General features: G+C 42.6%; 1 protein-coding gene across 1 annotated transcript; it reads left to right on the top strand.

Annotated features, from left to right (window-relative positions):
- Positions 1-271: 271 nt before the first annotated feature.
- On the top strand, positions 272-20931 carry LOC113019535 (interferon-induced protein with tetratricopeptide repeats 1-like). The gene is made up of 10 exons (XM_026163288.1): positions 272-803; positions 10263-10439; positions 11222-11411; positions 11485-11676; positions 11857-12084; positions 18168-18309; positions 18379-18505; positions 18587-18731; positions 20132-20179; positions 20589-20931. Exons 1-10 carry the CDS (start codon positions 799-801, stop codon positions 20799-20801), a joined length of 1467 nt encoding a protein of 488 aa, XP_026019073.1. The 5' UTR covers positions 272-798; the 3' UTR covers positions 20802-20931.
- The last annotated feature ends 563 nt before the right edge of the window (positions 20932-21494 follow it).

The raw sequence follows: 21494 nt of genomic DNA, 5'->3' as shown, positions 1-21494 counted from the left end.
AGTAAAAATACTATGCAAATATTGATGTCCTTGAATGCTGAGTAAACACTGACAAAGCACTGATTGTATCTCTTGTACTTTATCAACGCAGTATCTAAAAACTTTGCACCGTAGTGGTTAAAATCTCATTCTAATAAGAGTTAAAAGCGCATTCGGTTATTTGGTTTATAGGGTTATTGAATTATGGTTAATGGTTGGTAGAATTTTTTTTTAAAACATTATCTGCCAATTAAATCTGCCACCCTTCTCCAAATCTGTGCCCCTACCTGGCCCCCCCAACAAAAATTTTCTAGACACGCCACTGAGTACACACCGATGAAGAAACGATTATGCGCCGACTGATCGGTCACTGAGTGGTCGTTCAGTGAGAAACGCTGACCTCAGATCAATCATTTACAGATCAATGGCTGATCAGTGATCTTTGGAGACGCTCTCAGCTGAGATGCAGAAACGAAACCTAACGTCCCCTTGTGGTGCCTTCATGTACCTCTCATATAAAACAGAAAGCCCAGCCTTCTCGTCAGAAAGCTTTCCTCCTTTCTGAAATATGTGCCTTCCGTCTCCTAACATAGTTTCTATTTATGGCCATTAAGTTCTCGAGAGGACAGGAGAGGAGAGGATGAGCGATCTGAGCCGTCAGGCTTTTACCTGTTTTCAGCGAGGCCCTGAAGGCACCACGAGAAGTGTGTGTGGTTTGTGTGACAAAGGTGAGAGCTTCACAGATCGGTCCACGAACTCTTCGTGTTCAGTCAACACTTTGCTGTGTCTAAAGAGGAGGAGGTCTCTGTTTGCTCCAACATGAGGTCAGTTTGCCAAACCTCTGATCAATAATCGATCATTTATCACACATTACACATTTATCACCTGATGGACTTTAAATGCAGCAGTAGTTTAGCTTACCTGGCGCTCAGGTGCACGCTGAGAGATACAAAGTAACACAGTCTGTCCACCTGTGCATGTAACAGGGGACTGATATCAGAGGAAGAGGAGAAAGTGGACATTAACAAATTATAAACCTTGTATGTGAAAATAATAACTGGTGCTGCAGTAATCAATTATTTTATTAGTCAAATATTCTATCAGTTATTTAATTGATAAATCAAATAAGAAATACTTTTGTCTTATTAATGAGTAATAATAAATATTTAAACGAGAAAAACAAAAATATGTTTTTATAATGAGCTGCTCGTTGGTTTGAAATGTTAATGTTTGATTAACGGATACTGGATATGACATCACTGTTTTTACAGCCACAATAATATGGTCTGTTATCACACACACACACACACACACACACACACACACACACACACACACACACACACACACAGAGAGACATTCACATTATATGTGTTTAAAGATAATGTTCTGATCATTATTGAGCATATTTAACTATCCAGTAAATTCACACATGAATCAGAATTTTATTATTGTTCAAAAGTACAATGACGAGTTAGAGACGCCCATCGTTATCTTCTCAAACTCAGACAATAAAAAATGGTAAATGGCCTGTATTTGTATAGCGCTTTTCTAGTCCCTAAGGACCCCAAAGCGCTTTACACTACATTCAGTCATTCACACACTGGCGATGGCAAGCGACGTTGTAGCCACAGCCACCCTGGGGCGCACTGACAGAGGCGAGGCTGCTGGACACTGGCGCCACCGGGCCCTCTGACCACCACCAGTAGGCAAACATGGGGTTAGTATCTTGCCCAAGGATATTTGGCATGCAGCCAGGAAGCAGCCTGGGATCGAACCACCGACCTTCTGATTAGTGGCTGCTCTGCACCTGCTCTGCCACCTGAGCTACAGCCACCCCATAAAAAAGGTTGATGATTGATCATTTATGTCTACACACACAAAATCTAAACATTAGAATAAACATTCTCACTACTCAGACTACATGTCTCTGCTAATCTATTGATCAGACTTATATCTTTATCTTTTATTAATATTAAATTTGATCTACTTACCTCTTCTGGTTTACCACTCTGACCATCAACACATTGTTAACACATAAGGCTGAGTGTCAAGCTCAGCTGTGATGGAGCAGTCAGGGGGATTTCAGTTATTCTTTCTCCCCGTTACATAACACACAAGAATGTATTCATAGCCAGCTTTACGGTGTGTTCACACCGAACGCGATGGACGCGAATAGAGCGTCAGGTTTACATGTAAAGTCAATGGAAAGGCGCGATGACGCGCGATTGCGGGTCCCGCGAAAATTCGGAAGCAGATTTGCGTCGCGAAAACGCCAAAACGCGTGAAACGCGCGTCAGTGTAGCGCGTCTGGCGCGTTTGACTCGCGAATAAAACCACGCGCGTGAGTTTTTGTGTTGCATTTTGTGCATACGCGCGTTTCGCGTCTACCGCTCGAGTTGGAAAAATCTGAACTCCAGCGTCAAATCGCGCCGCGACAACCAATCAGGAGCCTGGTGACGTGGCTGTTACCTAGGTCAAAGGGGCAGATCCAGCCAAAGCCTTTCATACTTCAATGGAGGGGAAGGCTAATCAATGCGGTAGCAAACAACTCGGAGCTGTACAACACCAGCTGCTTTCAGTACCGAGACAGGAATAAAAAGGACCGAGCTTGGAGGAAGATATGTGAAGAGATCGGGCAACCTGGTAAGTTCATTCATTTCTCTTTTGAAAGTTTTCACTGACCCGGGAAGCCGCACAAAAGCTAGCAAGCCACCGCTATTTTCCCACTGACGTACAAATACCGTTCTGCTTTTATGCATGTTGTCATTTAGGAATATATTTTATTGTTTATTAATAAACAGCACACAGTGGTCCCGCTGTTCATCCGTCACTGCTTTGCTTTTTCGCTGATTTTTTATTGCACAGTACAGCATTGCATTCTGCAGCCTGATTGACAAATCTCCTGCGCTTGCCAAATTTATCACGTTTGGTTTTGATAACCATCGCGTCCAATAGAAAAAACAGCACAAAAACACCCATAACTATGAGCCTCATTCGGAAATAGACACCTGCACCGTGAGGGAAAAAGGCGCACGAAAGTGGCGGGCAGATGAAGACAAACCGCGGCATAATAATACTTTTACGTTTTGCAATCTACAAAGGTTTGCACTTTGAGAATCAATTGTGAGAACTGTGACCAGGGGCTAGTTATTCTGAGAACCCCTGCTGCAATAAATGAGGGACCACTGTCTACTCTACGATTATTATATCCAACCTGTTAACATTTAATACTGTATTGATAGAACCAACTGATTCTGCAGCAGAGCATCCCCAGTCCCTGAGCTCCTGCTGCTGCACCCACAGATATGTACAGCAAGCACTGATACCTTTTTAGTCGGTGGGATTCCCTTTTACTAAATATCTACAACCAATCTGATTATATCCTGTTATTGTTTTGTTTTTTTTTCAATGTTGAAATTAAAATCTAGTAGCAGCCTTCTCATTTCTTTGTGTTTTGTGCTGTTTTACAGGCCCACAGAGGAGGACGGCTCCGAGGCAGATGAGGGACGGGTCCCAGGACGGTCCATCGGCGGTGGAGCTGGTCACCCTGGAGTCCCTGAAGAGGCCACACCAGTCTCCAATGGAGCATTTCCTCCTCAGCCTTGTTCCTGCTCTGGAGAGCAGCTGGTCCTTTTTATTCCTGTCTCTCTGTAAATTCTTATATTTTATATATTTATGTTTAATGTTTTTCTGTTTGAGACTTTTAATATTATTTCAAATAAATGTTTATAATGACTAATGTCTCAGTTCTACTACACAGCAAATGTTGGCACACAACTTGACACATGTAGAATTTATTTCATATTATACTAATGACAAAATATACTGATACAGTGGGATGCAGAAGTTTGGGCAACCTTGTTAATAGACATCATTTTCCTGTATAAATCGTTGGTTGTTACAATAAAAAATGTCAGTTAAATATCATACAGGAGACACACACAGTGATATTTGAGAAGTGAAAAGAAGTTTACTGGATTTACAGAAAGTGTGCAATAATTGTTTAAACAAAATCAAGCAGGTGCATAAATTTGGGCACCACAAAAAAGAAATGAAATGAATATTTAGTGTATATCAATGTGTGTGTCTCCTATATGATATATGGGGTGCCTTTGTCTGGAAGTGCTTCCCATCCAGAGCTGCACAGCACAGAGGAAAGTTCCAGCGCTCCTGGAATCCCTCTGTGATGGACCGCCAGTCTCCAGGTGAAGGCACAGCCATGAAGTCGTCCACTAGACAGTCCCAGATGGACGTCGCTGCCTGGGGGGTGATCTGGCTCACCGTGGACACACCGACTCTGAAACTGAACGCGATGGTGCTGAAGGAGTCCCCGGTGACAAGGAACCTGGACAAAATTGTTCAAAATCAGTATTATGTGTACTGCAGTTACAAAATACATTATTCAAATTCCAAAATACTTTTGTGATGTCAGATATAAATCACAAAACTTAAATCTTACATAAAACATTTTGTAATTATAAGGATAATTACAAAATGTATATTAGATAATATCTAAAACAGTTGTGTTTTGTTTTAACTTTAACATATCATAATTTGATTGGTAGCAACTTTCACAACTACAGTGAGCCAATCACTCATAATTCCTAAACATGTCAATCAGGTAGGAATGAAGTAAGACATTAATAGAAATAAAGAGTTGTGTGTTGACATGTAGCCCTTTCCTTGCTTAAATCATTAATATTTTTGAAAAATTAATCTGTGATAAGACAGCTTATCAAGATAGAACCATGTAACTAGAGATGAACCAAACTGTTCACAGTTTTATCTAACTCTGTTTTAATAAAGGCTGTGACCCCTGCTATAGAGTCTGACAGCTGCAGGGATTATATACAAATATTCAACTATCCCAGAATTAAACCAGGTCTAAATAAAAAGGAGTGAGTATCACTACAAAGGTTAACTCAGTGGTCCTAATGCTACAGTTTGATATCAGCAAACACCGAGCGCATACATTGATGTGACACCACAGCCATGCTATCATTGCAAACACTGATAACAGCATAAATCGAATTAAATCGGGGCTTGATGAGAGCTTCTGAGTATCACTAGAAATATTATAAACAGTCGTCTCTGTACCACAGTTTGCTTTCAGTAAACACCGACAGCATTCACTGTTAGCATAGCACATCCATGTTAGCAGTGTATAACTGGATGGATTAGCATATTAGCACAGATATCAATAAAGGACTACCGTATTAAATAGTTTTACTAACCTCAGGCAGACAGACAGGCGCTCTGCAGGTGGGATTGAGCGTCTGTAGTTGGTGTCTAGGCGGGCGATGCTGGGACCGACGAGGGAAAGCAGGTCCTCAAACTGGCCGACGGTGATAGCGCTGGAATCGGCTGTCATCCAGGCGCAGCTCCTGGAGCAAGTGGTGAAACTCACCAAACTGCTCATGCCTCTGGAGGACCTGATGGACCCAGGTACGGCGAGGACGTCTTTTACGCTGCTGCTCTGCTCTCCACAGTACATAGAGAAGGGAGACTCTCTCTTCAAGCGCTAGCTCGATAGCTGCCATCTTGCAAAGATACCGGTCTGGCACAACTCCCTCCCACATTCCTCCCACATTTCCGGTGGGAGGAATGTGGATTTTTCTTGGACACGCGTTGAGACGCGAATGTGCACGCGTCAAATTAGGGGCGTTTGGGGCGTTTTATTCGCGTCCATCGCGTTCGGTGTGAACACACCGTTACAGAGATGCCAGAAGATGCCAGATGCCTTTCACTTCATGAGGCTCTCAAAGTTGTTAATTAGAACATTTTCAAAGTCTCTGCACATTGGGCAAAAGAAACCTTAATCATATTTAGAGTCTTTTCTCTGCCTAATTAGCCAAATTTCTTTTATTCTGCTCAACTAAAGAAGTGGACGGTACACTTCTGAGATGGGTGAGGTGACTTTTTGTTTGTGTTACATGGTCTCATTGGTCCATTCAGTCCCAGCTGTCACTTGTCCCTTCTTACTTGTCACAGGTTGCACTAACACTTTAACCTCAGGACTCTCACCCTTCAGTTCTTGTGCAGTCAACCTTTTATTTGTTGTTTCACAATCATGCATAGAATCATGCAAAGATAAAAGATGGTGCCGGTCACGACTGCTCCGACCACTTTTTCTTTGTCTTTGTTTTTTAAGTTAGTTTTCAGCGTTTCTAAATCGGCAAAATCATCTCCATTGGGTACATTAGGTATGACAGTGACACTCTTGTTTCTATTGGTATACAATGTACTCACAATTCGAAGTTTTTAACTCCGGACCCGAGCTGGCCGAGTGAGATCTTGAGGGAGAACAAAGGGAAGCGGCGGCGGCGGCCTAGAGGGAAGCGAGCCGGCGTCAGGAACAGGCTGAGAGCTTGTGCACACCGCACACCTCTGCCTAGCATCCTGCTCGCCAACGTCCAGTCACTGGAGAACAAGCTTGACGACCTCAGGGCCAGGGTAAAGTTCCAGAGAGACATTCGGGACTGCAATCTCCTCTGCTTCACCGAGACATGGCTGAGCCCAGCGGTGCCGGACCACGCCATCCAGCCGGCCGAGTTCTTCTCGGTTCACCGCATGGACAGGACACGGGACTCGGGGAAGTCAAGGAGAGGCGGCGTGTGTTTAATGGTGAACAACAACTGGTGCAACAGTGCGAACGTTGTTCCTCTCACACGCTCCTGCACACCAAATCTGGAACTACTGTCCATCATGTGTCGTCCTTTTTATCTACCTCGGGAATTTACATCGGTCATTATAAGTGCCGTTTATATTCCACCACAAGCGGACACGGTCACCGCCTTATGCGAGCTGCATGAGGCACTCACACAGCACCAGACACAACACCGGGACGCGGCGCTTATTGTGACGGGGGACTTTAATAGCGCCAACCTCAAACGCGCAGCGCCGAACTTTTATCAACACATCACCTGCCCCACCAGAGGTGAAAGGACACTGGACCACTGCTACACTACGGTCAAGGACGGCTACAAGGCACAATCCCGCCCTCCGTTTGGCAAATCTGATCACGCCGCCATCTTCCTCATGCCAAAATGCAAACAAAGGCTGAAACAGGAAGTTCCGGTTCAGAGGAAGGTCGCGCGCTGGACGGATCAATCGGTGGCCGCGTTACAGGACGCACTCGATGACGCAGACTGGGGCATGTTCAGGAACAGCTCCGATGATGATGTCAACGTGTTTACGGAAGCGGTTGTGGGATTCATCGGGAAACTAGCGGATGATACCGTGGAGACAAAGACTATCACAACGTTTCCCAACCAGAAGCCGTGGGTGGATAAAACCATCCGCGAAGCTCTGAGATCCCGCACCGCTGCCTACAACACGGGACTCACGACGGGGGACATGGACCCGTACAAAGCCGCGTCATATAACGTGCGGAGGGCGGTGAAAGAGGCAAAGCAGCGCTACGGGAGGAAACTAGAGTCACAACTCCAACAGAGTGACTCTAGGAGCCTGTGGCGGGGACTAAGGACAATAACGGACTATAAAGCACCAACAACCGGTATGACGAACGCGGCCGTGACTCTGGCAGACGAGCTGAACACTTTCTATGCTCGCTTCGAGGCTGCAGCTAAGGACTCCAACAATGCTAGTGCTAGCGGCGCTAACGGCTGCAGACAGGAAGATACTGCCAGCACCGGAAACGTGCTCGTCATCTCCGAGCATGAAGTAAGGAGAGCCTTCAAGAGAGTGAACACCAGGAAAGCAACAGGACCAGACGGCATCCCAGGTCGTATCCTAAGAGACTGCGCATACCAGCTAGCTCCTGTGTTCACGGAGATATTCAACATCTCTTTATCTCAGTCGGTGATCCCCACATGCTTCAAAGAGTCCATCATTGTTCCTGTCCCGAAGAAACCCCACCCTGCTTCTCTCAATGACTATCGCCCTGTAGCCCTCACCTCAGTAGTGATGAAGTGCTTTGAACGCCTGGTCAGAGACTTCATCATTTCTTCACTACCAGACACACTGGACCCACTACAGTTCGCTTACCGTCCAAATCGTTCCACAGACGATGCCATCTCTCATCTCCTCCACACATCACTCACTCACTTGGACGCTAGAAGGGGGAATTATGTTAAAATGCTCTTCATAGACTACAGCTCTGCATTTAACACCATAATTCCCTCCACACTCACCACCAAGCTGGAGCATCTGGGACTCAGCTCATCTATGTGTCAGTGGATCTCCAACTTCCTAACTGGCAGACCACAGGCAGTAAGGATGGGTGGACATATCTCAGCCTCCACCACTCTCAGCACTGGAGCCCCCCCAGGGGTGTGTTCTGAGCCCCCTGCTGTACTCTTTGTACACATATGACTGTGTGGCCACTACCAGCTCCACCACCATCATCAAGTTTGCTGACGACACCGTCGTGGTGGGCCTGATCTCTGATAACAACGAGACAGCCTACCTGAAGGAGATTAGGAATCTGGAGAACTGGTGCCAGAGGAACAACCTCCTTCTAAACGTCAGTAAGACAAAGGAGCTGATAGTGGACTTCAGCACTAAGCAGGAGAGGAACTACCAGACCCCTGTCATCAACGAGTGCCCAGTGGAGAGAGTGGACAGCTTCAAATACCTCGGAGTTCACATCACGCAGGTCCTGTCATGGTCCTGTCACATCAACACCGTGGTGAAAAAGGCCCGTCAGCGTCTCTACCACCTCAGACGCTTGAGAGACTTCCAACTGCCCTCCAAGGTGCTCAGGAACTTTTACTCGTGCACCATAGAGAGCATCCTGACGGGAAACATCTTAACCTGGTTCGGGAACAGCACCATGCAGGACAGACGAGCTCTACAGAGGGTTGTGCGGTCAGCTGAGCGCACCATCCACTCCGAGCTCCCTGACCTGCACTCAATCTACAGCAGGCGGTGCTGGACCAAGGCCAGGAAGATCGTGAAGGACCTCAGCCATCCCAACAACGACTGTTCTCTCTGTTGAGGTCAGGAAAGCGATTCCGCTCCCTGAAGACCAACACAGAGAGACTGAGGAGGAGCTTCTTCCCGCAGGCGATACGGTCTCTCAATCACACCACACAGTACTGACCCACACATACAGTTCTTACACACACACTGGACATTCTGGACTTTGTTTTCACTTCATCACTTAAATCACTTTAAGCATATTTGCACTGCACAAGACATAATGTGGATTGCACAACACTGGTCACTACATTCTTCATTTCCGGTTAATACTTGTACAGCTGCTGTTATTGTGTATATATTTATTTATATTTATATTTCTTCATACATTCTTATATAGTTCTATATTGTGTATTTTGTTGTACAGTTATTTTATTTTCAACTTTAATTTATATATTTTATCTTATTCCTTCCTAGTTAAATTTACCCTTTTTAATTTTTCATATTTATTTCCTATCTTATTCATAGCCTTTTCCTTTTTGTTTTCTTTAGGTCACGAGCAGTTGTCCAAACATTTCACTACATATCGTACTGTGTATGACTGTGTACGTGACAAATAAAATTTGAATTTGATTTGATTTGATTTGATTTGTACAGTGACTGAACAGTGTCAAGCAAACAATCTCAGTTCCTGGAGAGCAATGCATGGCACTGCACTGAGGAGTGCACAGAGTGCTGCACACTTAGTGCTGCTTGGAATGCACTTCATTCATTCTACTACTGATCCAGCCTAAACCTCCCATCCTTGAGTATCAAAATCCACACAATTTAGCCCTGATTGCTCACAACTACCTGATTGCTCACAACTTGAGTCCGCGTTCATGCTTGCCTTCTTCAGTGCTCACCTCTTCAACAATATTAATTCCAGATCATGAACACTGGTAACTGATGCATCTTACATCAATAACTAGACATTTTAACACTGGCATGTGATCAAATGAATTGAACAAAAACAAATCGTGTGGTCTCATATCCAAAAATATTTAACAGAACAATATCAAAAATATTCCACAAGTACTAAGTATAGTACTTAGCTGTCCCCCTGTGTTTGTGTCTCACTCCACATCTAAGGTTTCTTCTGGTTCCTCAGTGTGAGATTCAAACCACAGATCTACTTCACATCACTGATTTCATTGGTTGATCACACAAACTGAATTTTTGTCAAGGAGAGGAGCTGGGAGGTGTGGGTGAACTGTCATGAGAGTTTCTGAGTGAGGATGTTTGATCATGTGCTGGTTGTAGTGTGTCAGAGCACTGAGTGAGCCTCGGTTCAGCCAGTCCTGGTTTGATGCTCTCCCTCTGATGCTCCTCACAGCATTTTCTTTGTGACTCTCTTACAGTGAAGATAGCAGCGCTCTGCTCAGCAGGCTGCAACAGTTGCAGTGTCACTTCACCTGGGATCTGAAGCTGGACGTGGACCTGGAAACCCTGAGCACTCGACTACAGATCGACATAGATTTTCATCGGAGTCAGTGTGAGGGAGAGAGTTGCACCTACAGCCTCTTGGCTTATGTCAGGTACAGTTTCTGTAGCTGTCTGATGAAAGAAAAGCTAAAGTGGATTTATTCTGCTCATTCAAATCTCAACACTTTTATTTCTGGGACTCTGCTACAGAAGAGAAGAGCTAACATTAGCCAGAAGAAAGACAGTTTTTCTCACTGAAGTCCGTCTGACCAAAGAGAAATTTGACTGTCAAAGGAAACAGTGGTCGCATCAGCAGGATTTATATTTGAATGATAGAGAGATAGTTTTGTTTTCAGGATCAGATCCAACCCTGAGCTGTGTTTCTTCTGCTAATGTTACCTATCAGCAGTGCTCCTGCTGCTAACACAGATGAATTTTATTTTATTTAATAACATAACATATTGTCTGGAGTAGATATCGTTCGCTGATTTTCAACTCACTCAGTTAATATTATAAATAAACAATCACCAGATTTATGCAGTTTAGCAAAGCTACAGCTAGAAGAAAAACGTCAGCTTGCTTTAAGTTTACCTCATTATTTCAACCTTAATACAAACATGTAATATGAAGAGAAACATTATTTGAGTATTGGAATAGAGTTTCTGATTCTTTACAAAGCTGGTACTATCTTGATATAATCTGCCTCCTAAAGCTTGTTTTGACTCTTGTTTTTTCTGGTGGAAATGCAGTAATTATCTAACCCTGGAGTCATGAACCTCAGATAAAAGCCTTAATGAATCATCAACAAGTGTTAGTTGAACTCTCAGGTCAGTTTCTTGTCAGGTGTTGTAAACACCAGATGTGGAACAGCTGTTGATGACCTGTTGGTCCTCAGGTATCTTCAGGATCAACGAGAGGAAGCGCTGTCACTTTTAAACCAATCAGAGAAGACCATCAGGGAGAGTTACGGTGATGAGAGTGAGAAGCGGCTGATTGTGACATATGGAGACATGGCCTGGCTGAAATATCACGACGGAGACTTTGCACAGTCACAAAGCTACTGTCAGAGAGTCGAGGACATACTGGTATGTAAACCAATCAGATCAAACATGATGATCACTGCTGTTGAACATCTGACGCTTCCTTCTCCCTGTGCAGGTGAAGTATCCCACTGGTTCATCAGGAAGTCTCCTCCCAGAGGTGTATGGCGCTCAAGCCTGGACCTATTTCAAGGTGTCATGGTCTTCTCTCTCCAAAGCCATCGACTGTTTTCATAAAGCACTTGAGGTACAGCGTCATGACACCGAGTGGAACGCCGGCTATGCCATCACTCTCTTTTGCAGAGAACAGGTCAGTTTTATGATAAGAATGAAGAGTATTAACTTATATGGATATTCCTCTATAAAGCACCAAATGATGAGAGTAAACCTTATGGCTCCTCCAGTGTCAGTATGATTCTTAGAAGTTTCACTGGCTAATTCTTTTATTCAAGCGAAATAAACTGCAGACTAACCAGTTTCTCATCTGCAGTGGTTTTTAGGAAATAAACAGGAAGATGAGGAATCCCAGGCCACCAAACAGCTTCGCTTTGCATTGGAGATCAACCCAAATAACGCTGTTCTGCAGTGCATGCTGGCCTTGAAGCTGACGGCTTATAAGAAATACGAAGAGGCTGATGGTTTGGTGAAGAAAGCACTAGAAAATGATCCCGATAACCCTCATGTCATCCGGCACTCGGGAAATTACTTACATAATCGGGTAAGTCTGCAACCTTATGAATGCTATTTCTTCCTACTGGGTCTTTGGCTTAGTAACAACAGATCAAAGCAAAAGTGAAGAAATCCATCTGTAGAGACTCCTTGGTTTCATTTTTCATTTTCTTCATAGAAAATATTGTAACAATATTTACAGTATATCAAGGTACCTGCAGTGTTATACTTAGAAATTCATTCAATGTTAACAACCTGGTGACAGTGGGGAGAGGAGAACGCCAACAGACTCCAACTCAAGGAGAATGGCTGCCTGTCCTGAGGGTAAAGGTACCAGATAATTGAAGTCCAAGATTGTAGTCTGGAAATCTATCTGGAACCGTCCTTTGTGCCATTAGCTTCTGTTTTTACATGTAAAAAACAGAGTAACTGAAGGCACATGACCCAGTACTGTGACAGTAGTAAATAAACAAGCTTTCATTGTAGCTGCTCTCTCTGGTAGAACAACAAAACAAGCTGTTACCACAGCAGGGCCCATTCTTCGTACCTCGCTAAGTAAGTTAGCTGGATTTGATTGTTGACGATTTCGCGTGATCCTGGATCGTTCGGTTCCCCGAAGCTCATCCGGGACTTGCTGCCATAGCAACAGAGCCGTAAGCGTAAACCTGCTCGGGAGCAGGTTTACTTTATGTAAACAGGATTAGATCGCGGCCACGCAGGTATGTCCGCTTCATTTATACGAAAGCAACAGCGATATTCCAACACTGTTTCACCATAAATAAATATTATCAATGTAACTAAAGATAATGCAGCACTTGATCCTTTTATTGATTTCACACAGATACATACAGGTCATTTCCTGAAAAAGGGAAATGTACTATTAACATTCTATTACATGTATGTGATTATTACGGATGTAAGTCATATTTCAGAGTAGCAATTGCAAATTACTTTGTGTAATCAAGATGAGAGACCACGGCTATAAAAGCGAAGGTGGATTTGGGAAGCCTGTCGCAGCCATGTCCTGTCCGTATACGCGAGCAACCCATTGCGGAAGGTGCAAGATTGATAAGGAGAGTCCTCAGAATTCAGCGTATATTGCGGGATAGACAGGATCCTTTAGCTCAGCGCGACAGTGTGCTCATTGAGAGATATCGATATTCCCGTGAGGGTATTATTCACTTAACCAACTTGTTGACGAGGGGGTGCAGGACCACCACCTGTCTTTTGTTGCTCTGCCCTTTTCTTGGTTGCTGTTATGAACAAACAAACAGATTATTCCAGGGTCTCTTTCCAAGAGACTAAAAGCAATATAAGTGATAAATATTACCATTCTGTAGAATATTCTTATATTTCACTTTTACTTGTTCCCATGTTCTAGTGGATCTAGTGGGTGTTGTGGCTCTAATGTGAAAGGGGATATAATATAACATAATATAATATAATGTAATATAATATTGGATAATATAGTGTAATATAATAAACTTACCCTGCCGCCTACTGGTGTTGGCCAGAGGGGCCGATGGCGCGATATGGCAGCCTGGCTTCTGTCAGTCTGTCCCAGGGCAGCTGTGGCTACAACCGTAGCTGCCTCCACCAGTGTGTGAATGTGAGAGTGACTGAATAGTGGCATTGTAAAGCGCTTTGGGTGCCTTGAAAAGCGCTATATAAATCCAATCCATTATTATTGTTATTATTAAATTACTTACGAGTTTAATTTGTCAGCAACTTTCTGCCAGCCCTCGCTCCTTGCTTTTGCAGCCTTTGCAGTGTTCCCTTGCGTTCTGATTAAACTCTGAAACTCCTGAAATCCCTCACTCAAGAGTTCTTGCTCTGCTGCCAAAAAATACCGAGCCGAGCGCGCTCCTTCGACATTTTCGCCGACCAATCAGAGGGTTGCCGATCAATGTTTCTACTATCGATGCGTAGCCCCTGTTAAGCCACCCAGTGATCTCACATTACTTCATCCAGCTGTACTAATCGTCAACAGCAGGTGTGTTCGGAGAACCGGATTAGCGAGCTCACGGTTAGCGCGATGATTTGGTCTTGGATGTGTCATTTGATCTTGGATGTAGTAAGCAACGTACGAAGAACGGGCCCCTGCAGGAGACATGTTGAGTACATTTCAGATTTGTTCTGTAAACACTGTGTGTAAGAATACCTGCCTTTGCTTCAAGAACAGCAAAAATGGAAAATGAAAAGAGAAGTTTGAATCCATGAGTTAATTTTCTAGTACTGGAATCTGCTGCTCCTATTGGCTCTCGGTTGTTGAGTGGGATACGTGAGTGGTCTTGTATAGTCTTTGTTCGTTGTAATACACAGTACAATCAGACAGAAAGACCTATGACAAAACTTTACTTTCCAGCAATCACATTACGTTAACATTTAGATTTCTGTACTGCTCAGCCTGATTTTCACTGCACATTGGACCTAGTTACCTTGTCTCTAAATCTCACTCCTTGACACTGCTTTCAGTTTGTTGACTTTCACACCTGGTTCTTTGAGGTGTGCTGCTTGCATTTGTAAGATTTTGCTGTGAACAGACAACATGCAGTGAAAGGAGCTCCCCACGCAGGTGAAGCAAGCCTTCCTTAAGACAGTGCTGGAAATTAATCGTACCCACTCAAAAAAATGACACTTTGGGCACAATTTAGATATTGTCACTTACGGGTATACTCACTTTTGTTTCCAACGGTTTAAACATTAATGTCTGTGTGTTGAGTAATTTAGAGTGGAAATCTAATTTATGTTGTTATTAGAGGTGGGACTCGATTAAGAAAATTAATATAATTAATTTGAGGCTTTGTAATTAATTAATTGTGATTAATCACATTTAATCGCACAAGAAAACACACCTTATTCAACCTTGCAACAATTCAACAATATTCAACCTTGCTTTTCCTTCTAGTTAACATTTCACTTGTGATTTTACATTATGTACTTTTATGTTTTATATGTATCTGCTGCTTTTCCTATGCATCAGTGACAGCGATCTGTTTGGTCCTATTTCTATTTACCTCTTTTTTATTCTCTGTGTTTACTTGTTAAGCACATTGGTATACCCCTGGTTTTTAGGTTTGCTTTATAAATAAAGTTTATTATTATTATAAGAAAATTTCCCCCAAAGTGCAACAGTATTTTTTAATTTATAGGGTTTTAGTGAGCGATAAAATCAAATAATAGACATGGACATGAATATTGTAAACTCAAACTCTTAATAACTCTTTTAATTTATGGGGGGGAAAGCATTTAAACTACATTTCAGTTCAAAACAGAGAAGCAAAAATAATACCCCTGGCCAAAATTGGTCAGACTTAAAAATAAAGTGCCATTTTAAGAACTTTAAGCACATTTTCAAAATGGTATTGTCTTTAAATAATAATACAATAAATTCAACATATTTATGATATCATCTTCTTAAAAAATAAGGCAGAAACATAGAAGGCAGAAATCCAAGAAGGCCTATGACTCAATGCCCCACACCTGGATTGCCTGGAACTATACAAGATCAATAGGACCCTTAGAGCTTTCATCAGGAACTCAATGGGAATGTGCCAAACAACACTAGAGGCCAACCTCAAGCCTATAAAACAAGTCACCATCAAGTGCGGGATCTACCAAGGAGATGCTCTGTCCCCACTACTGTTCTGCATAGGCCTGAACCCCTTCAGTGAGATCATTGACTACTGAATTGAGCAATTGTCAGTCACCTCCTGTACATGGATGCCAAGAGTGAACAAGACATTAAATTAACTGATCCACACCACCAGGATATACTGCAATGACATCGGGATGACATCAGCTGCAACCAACCAGTACCTGGAGAGGGTCAGGCAAGTCCTGAGGAGTCAGCTGAACGGTAAGAACAATGTCTGGGATATGAACACCTACAGCCTGCCTGTGATCAGGTACCCTGCTGGCATAATAAGCTGGCCAAATATGGAGATAGAAGCCACTGACATCAAGACAAGGAAGCTCCTGACCATGCATGAAGGGTTTCACCCCAAGTCCAGCACCCTGAGGCTAAACGCTAAGCTGAAGGGAGGCCGGGAACTGGTGAGTGTCAGCACCACAGTCCAGGATGAGACAACGAACATCTATGAAAACATTGTGAAGATGGCCCCAACTGACCACGTGCTCAGTGAATACCTCAGGCATGTGGGTTTTTTTGGTATGGTGAATGTGTTCAAGGTAGACACACGTAATTAATAGGGGTGCAACGATACACAAAATTCACGGTTCGGTTCGGTTCGATACTTTGGTGTCACGGTTCGATATTTTTTCGATACAAAAAAAATGTTCATGCCTTTTTAATTTGTCATTTATTAAGATTATAAATATATATTTTAACTCAAAAGTACAGTTTTTAAATTTAACCCTAACCCTTGTGCGTGTTTTTTATTTTGACAGCGAATGCGCACCTGTGGACCACTTATGTGCAGCCCTGGTTATTTAGCTCATCATATTGCAGCCACAGAAATTATTTTGTCCATGAAACCATAAAGCTGCACTTTCTTTTTGCCTTATAGTCTGATTTGTCATAACTTCTCCGTTTTGTGGTAAGCTTTTCTTTGGCTGTCACTTCTTCACCCTGACCTGTCTTATTTGGCTCAGCAGAACTGAAATGCTTTTACACACTCACTCACATAAGCTCAGCGATTCTCTGCGCGATCAACCTCTCACATGTTTAAGCTTGCTGCGGGAGATTTCACTTGTCATGTTTGCATAGTAAGCTAACGATTAATAAGACGATGTCAGAGGAATTGGTGCACAAATTATCATCACTCACAGATCAGTGCTGTCGCTCTCTATACACAGTTCGCATGATTGCAAAGTGAAAGCAGATTCAAACGCGATTTCAATATGTCACATATTGACAGTGGCTCACCGATGCCAATGACATAATTACCCAGCTACATTTCTGAAAGAATGCAAAAGCATTGACATATATTTTTCCTTCCTACAATAGCCCGACGGGCAGGGAAGAGATAGATTTTGGTAGCCTGACTGAAAAAAATCGCTAGCCCCGGGACGTCGGGCTAGCGATATTGCGAGCCCTGTATCTGATTGAGGAATCACTCATCTTTGGAAAAGAGAGTTTATTACAGAGAAATGTCTCTTTCCAAAATAAAAGCTATACTATCCGCTTCTTCTGGGCTATATTCTCAGCAGCATATTAAACATATAAGGAGAATCACGTGCTAACAGCTGTCTAAATGACTCGGCTAAAGTTAGTAGCATGCTTGCTTGTTTTTGTCTTTGCACTAGGATGATGTCGGTGTAAATGTGCAGTCATATTCGTTGTGTTCCCACTAGTGCTTTCAGGTTAATCTCGTTGAAATGACCTTAACGCCACAACACGGCAAATCTCCGTTAACGAGCTACCGCCGATCACCCCGTGCATGGGGCTAGACGGCCAACACGTTAACGAGCTAACTGCGCTAACACACTAGTTCCCACCCATGTAATTGAGCATTGCATGGCACATCCAACATACTGTTTTACTTTAGTCCATGACTCGCTTACCTTCAGGGTCATACGTCACATGAAAACCAAAATAATTCCAAACGCCAGATCTGAATGAGGGTGGGGGAGGTCCATGTTGTAAGGAGAGCTTAACTTCTGTCTCGCTAGCTTGCCCTGCACTCTTGCTTCTGACTATGCTGTCTGTGTTGAGCGCTCAGTGGATCTGCGCTCGACAGTGCAGCCTAGGCGGAGTAGTCAAATGCAGATTCACTGAGCGCTCCACACAGACAGCATCGTCAGAAGGAAAGTTGATAAAATAAATTACAAATGTTGTATTGTTCGATACATATGCGTACCGAACCGAAAGCACTGTATCGAACGGTTCAATATCGATACGAATATCGTTGCACCCCTAGTAATTAATGCCAGGTGTTGTTGTTTGGAAGGAAGCAAACAGTTTGTGATCGCTACGCTGTTAAATGGCTTTGGAATAACAATTCTAAAAAACAAGATAGGTACGGCTGGAGTTATTGGACTGTAGCAAGTTTCATAAGTTCGTTCATACCAGTCACCCCGCCAACAGACACCTCAGTGGCTTCAAGCGTGGGTGTAGCCTCTCTCTCTACATATATTTGTATCTGATTAGTGTTTTTAAATCTGTTCCAGAATCGACTGGATGAGGCTATTGATGTGCTTAAGCGAGGCCTGAGAAGGGGCGATCAATTACCTTCCTTCACCTGCCAGCTGGCTCTGTGCTACAAGCAGAAGAAAATTGCTGAACAGCGCCGCGGGCCCTTCAGCAACAGAGGTACACAGAAATATACAACATGTTATCCTTTAATCAACACAACTCAAATCATCCTTTAATGCTCCACAGAAGAGGTGCGTAAGTGGAGGCGTTGCTGTATTAGTCACCTTGAAGACGCTGTGGAGATGAAACCATCCTTTGTCCGGGCGTGGGCTGAACTGGCACTGTTGTACGCAGAGGAAGGGGATTTGAGCAGGTGCTTGTCTAAACAAAGCTGCACGATTTCCTCCTTTATTTCCTCTGGGTGTAAATTCCTAAACATCTCGTTGTTTCTCAGGGCTGAGGAGACTTTGAAGCACTGCTTGGAGAAGTTACCAGAGTTGAAGGAGAAAAGAGTTTGTCAGACTATCCATCAGTACTACGGTGACTTTCATCATTATCACACAAAAAATGAGGCTCAAGCCATCGCTCACTATACCAAGGTAAGTTTCTAGGTGCCAGACTCTGATTGGTCCTCACTGACAAAAAAGTGACGGTGACAGGCAGCTGATTCATCAGAGGGCAAATTACACCAAGGTGAGGCAGCTGCATGTACAGTGTTAGACATGCAGCTGCCTCTTAATATTCCACGGTTCAACTATGGATGGACGGATCTAAAATACAGTATTGGTATCAGTGCGATGCTGATGCTGACCTAAATTACTGGGCCGGATATTGGGTAGAAATTAAAAATGTAGCCCGATCCATCAAATATCACAAAAGCACCTCACAAAACTTGTGACATGGTGTTACCCAGGTGGTCCCCTTATCATGTTGGAGCAGTTTGCGTTACGTGATAGAGTGACTGTTGTGTACAAGACCTGTCGGCGGTCTGGAGTCACTTCACACTGAAAGCATTTGGAGCCTCGTTACGTGCTGACAAACCAGAATTTCATCTCCAAGCAAGCTATCCCAGAAAAATAAAGCAAGAGTCTAAGTTCATCTCTGAATGTTTGTAAAGCATTCCCACGTTAAGCTTAACAACCGATATATGAAGCTGGGACATCTGTCATTGCTAAGTCTGACCGTACAATGGATAGACTCGAGTTTTACTTTGAAAAGAACTGTGTTGCAGGCTAAACAGTTCTGTGGTTCGAAAGAAAAACAACAACAACAACAAAACAATGAAAACACTTTTTTCATACGTGTTAAGTTTTGTATAGAAATTGCACAAAATTCAATCTCAGGTTAAATGTGACAGAAACTGTCAGGATGGATGTGTATTTATGTTCAGCTTTAAGTACAAAAGCGTCCATTCTACAACCTGTTTTTTTTTAAGTTGTTGAATTATTTTGTGCTGATATTGCGCTTCTTTTTTTTTCAGAACCAAAGAGTAGTTGAAATCTACATAAAATTGCATTTTAAATTACTTTTCAATATTACTTTAAATACTTTAAAGTTCTGCTAAAGGTTTAAGTAAAAAGCTCAGTATTGCTGAACTGAAGTATTTTGGGTGCAGTTTTTTTTGCATCCAAGTACAATATAATAGCTTTAGTGTTTTGGCTTTTTAAACATGAGTATGAACTTATACAAAATGCAGCAAATATGAAAAAAAACAAACAATTTTATTGATTTTAAAATAGACAATATCGGATTCATATCGGTTTCAGCAGATTTTCAAATTTATATCGGTATCAGACTTAAAACAAGAGGTATCGTGCCATCATCATCTCTAGTTTCAACCCAAGAAGAACAATGAAAGAAGAAAAACTAACAGGCCTTGTTTGGAGGGTGGAGGTGTCGGGGCAGTAATGTGAAACATGTTACCGCTCACATCCACCACATGACCTTAGTATGGATGGATTTATCTTCACCATAGTCTTCTGCTGTTTTCTCTCTGCAGGGGCTGCTGATACCACTGAAAAAATATGAGTGGAGACAGTGTGCTCAGGTGAGCACTAGAGACATAACAAAGATTCTGTGTTATATACACTCAGTGTTCTTACCAAACTTATGGGTTGAGCATAACCTCATATCAAACATCCCTTGATTTAAATGATTTGTTCAATACCACCTACTTGTGCACCTGAGGACTGTTTTCAACTTCAACTTGAAAACTACTGGTGACTGTCAGTGGTTCTGTCTTTCACTAGGTCATGTGAGGAGATGTGGCATCCATCCCACATTGGATGATGCACCTGTCATTTCTAAAAATCCTTTAAAACGTTGTTTTTTCAAAAGAAAAGAAGCATAATGACTGTAATGTTTTCTCACACTGAAAACGCTACGTCCAGATGAACAGAATCAACTTCTTTGGAACATAAATTAATCTTTCATTGTTCCTCTATTTTTTCCTGCAGAAACTGAAGCAGATCGCTAAGAGACGTCGGTCAAGGAATCCAGGTGATGGTGAAGCTCTCGCTCTGCTGGGTCAGGTGGCCAGAGCTGAGGGCGACAGCAAGGAAGCTGCTGCGTTTTATGAAGAAGCTCTGACCTATGACAAGGACAATGAAGAGTACCTGTCTGCTCTGTGTGAGCTGCGCCTGGAGCTGCAGGGATCATCCTCTGATTAATCACCATCACTGCAAATAACTAATTCTTAAAATCTTATATCAAGCCAAAAATAATGTGTTATCTTGTTTGTAGAGTGATACACTCAGAGAGAGCAGGATGCAATTAATCTTTTACAACATTTATTTTATCTCTTAGTTTCTTAGTTAGTTCATCTTCTTTTGCAGTTTCATGTGATCAATGCTCAAATAAAGGTTGTTGTATATGTGCTTTAATTCATGTAGTGTAAAGGCTTTGTCTTGGTTTAATATAAGAAAATCCTTCAAGTAACATTCTTGCTCAGTTGCTCTTGTTTTAAGATATTTTCCCTTAAAGTGAGAAAGAAGTAGAAACATTTTGAGTTTATTTGACATAATAAAGTACTTGGATCAAGTGTTTCAACACTCATTTCAATTGATTTCTCACTTCATTAAATACAAGAGGTTGGAAGTAATGATGTACAAATACTTAGTGTCACAGTGTTTATGCATATTAAACATGATGTGTGTACTTCCATTCTCTGTCTCACAGTTTTCCTCCTACTGATTAAAAAATGGTAGTAATCTGTATTTTCACATGGGGCAACTTTGATGTGTTTATATGATCACAGAACAAAACATTTCTGGGGGGATGATGTGTGGAGCAGTAAAGTTGTGGATTCTCCGGTGATTTTACAAATTTAACCTGTCAGTATAACAGACAGTGAGTTGTCTGTA

The sequence above is a fragment of the Astatotilapia calliptera genome, chromosome 3 (genome assembly GCF_900246225.1).
Source record: "Astatotilapia calliptera chromosome 3, fAstCal1.2, whole genome shotgun sequence".
Lineage (NCBI taxonomy): Eukaryota > Metazoa > Chordata > Actinopteri > Cichliformes > Cichlidae > Astatotilapia > Astatotilapia calliptera.
Note: the sequence above shows the minus strand (reverse complement) of the source record. Positions and strands in the feature narration are given on the sequence as shown.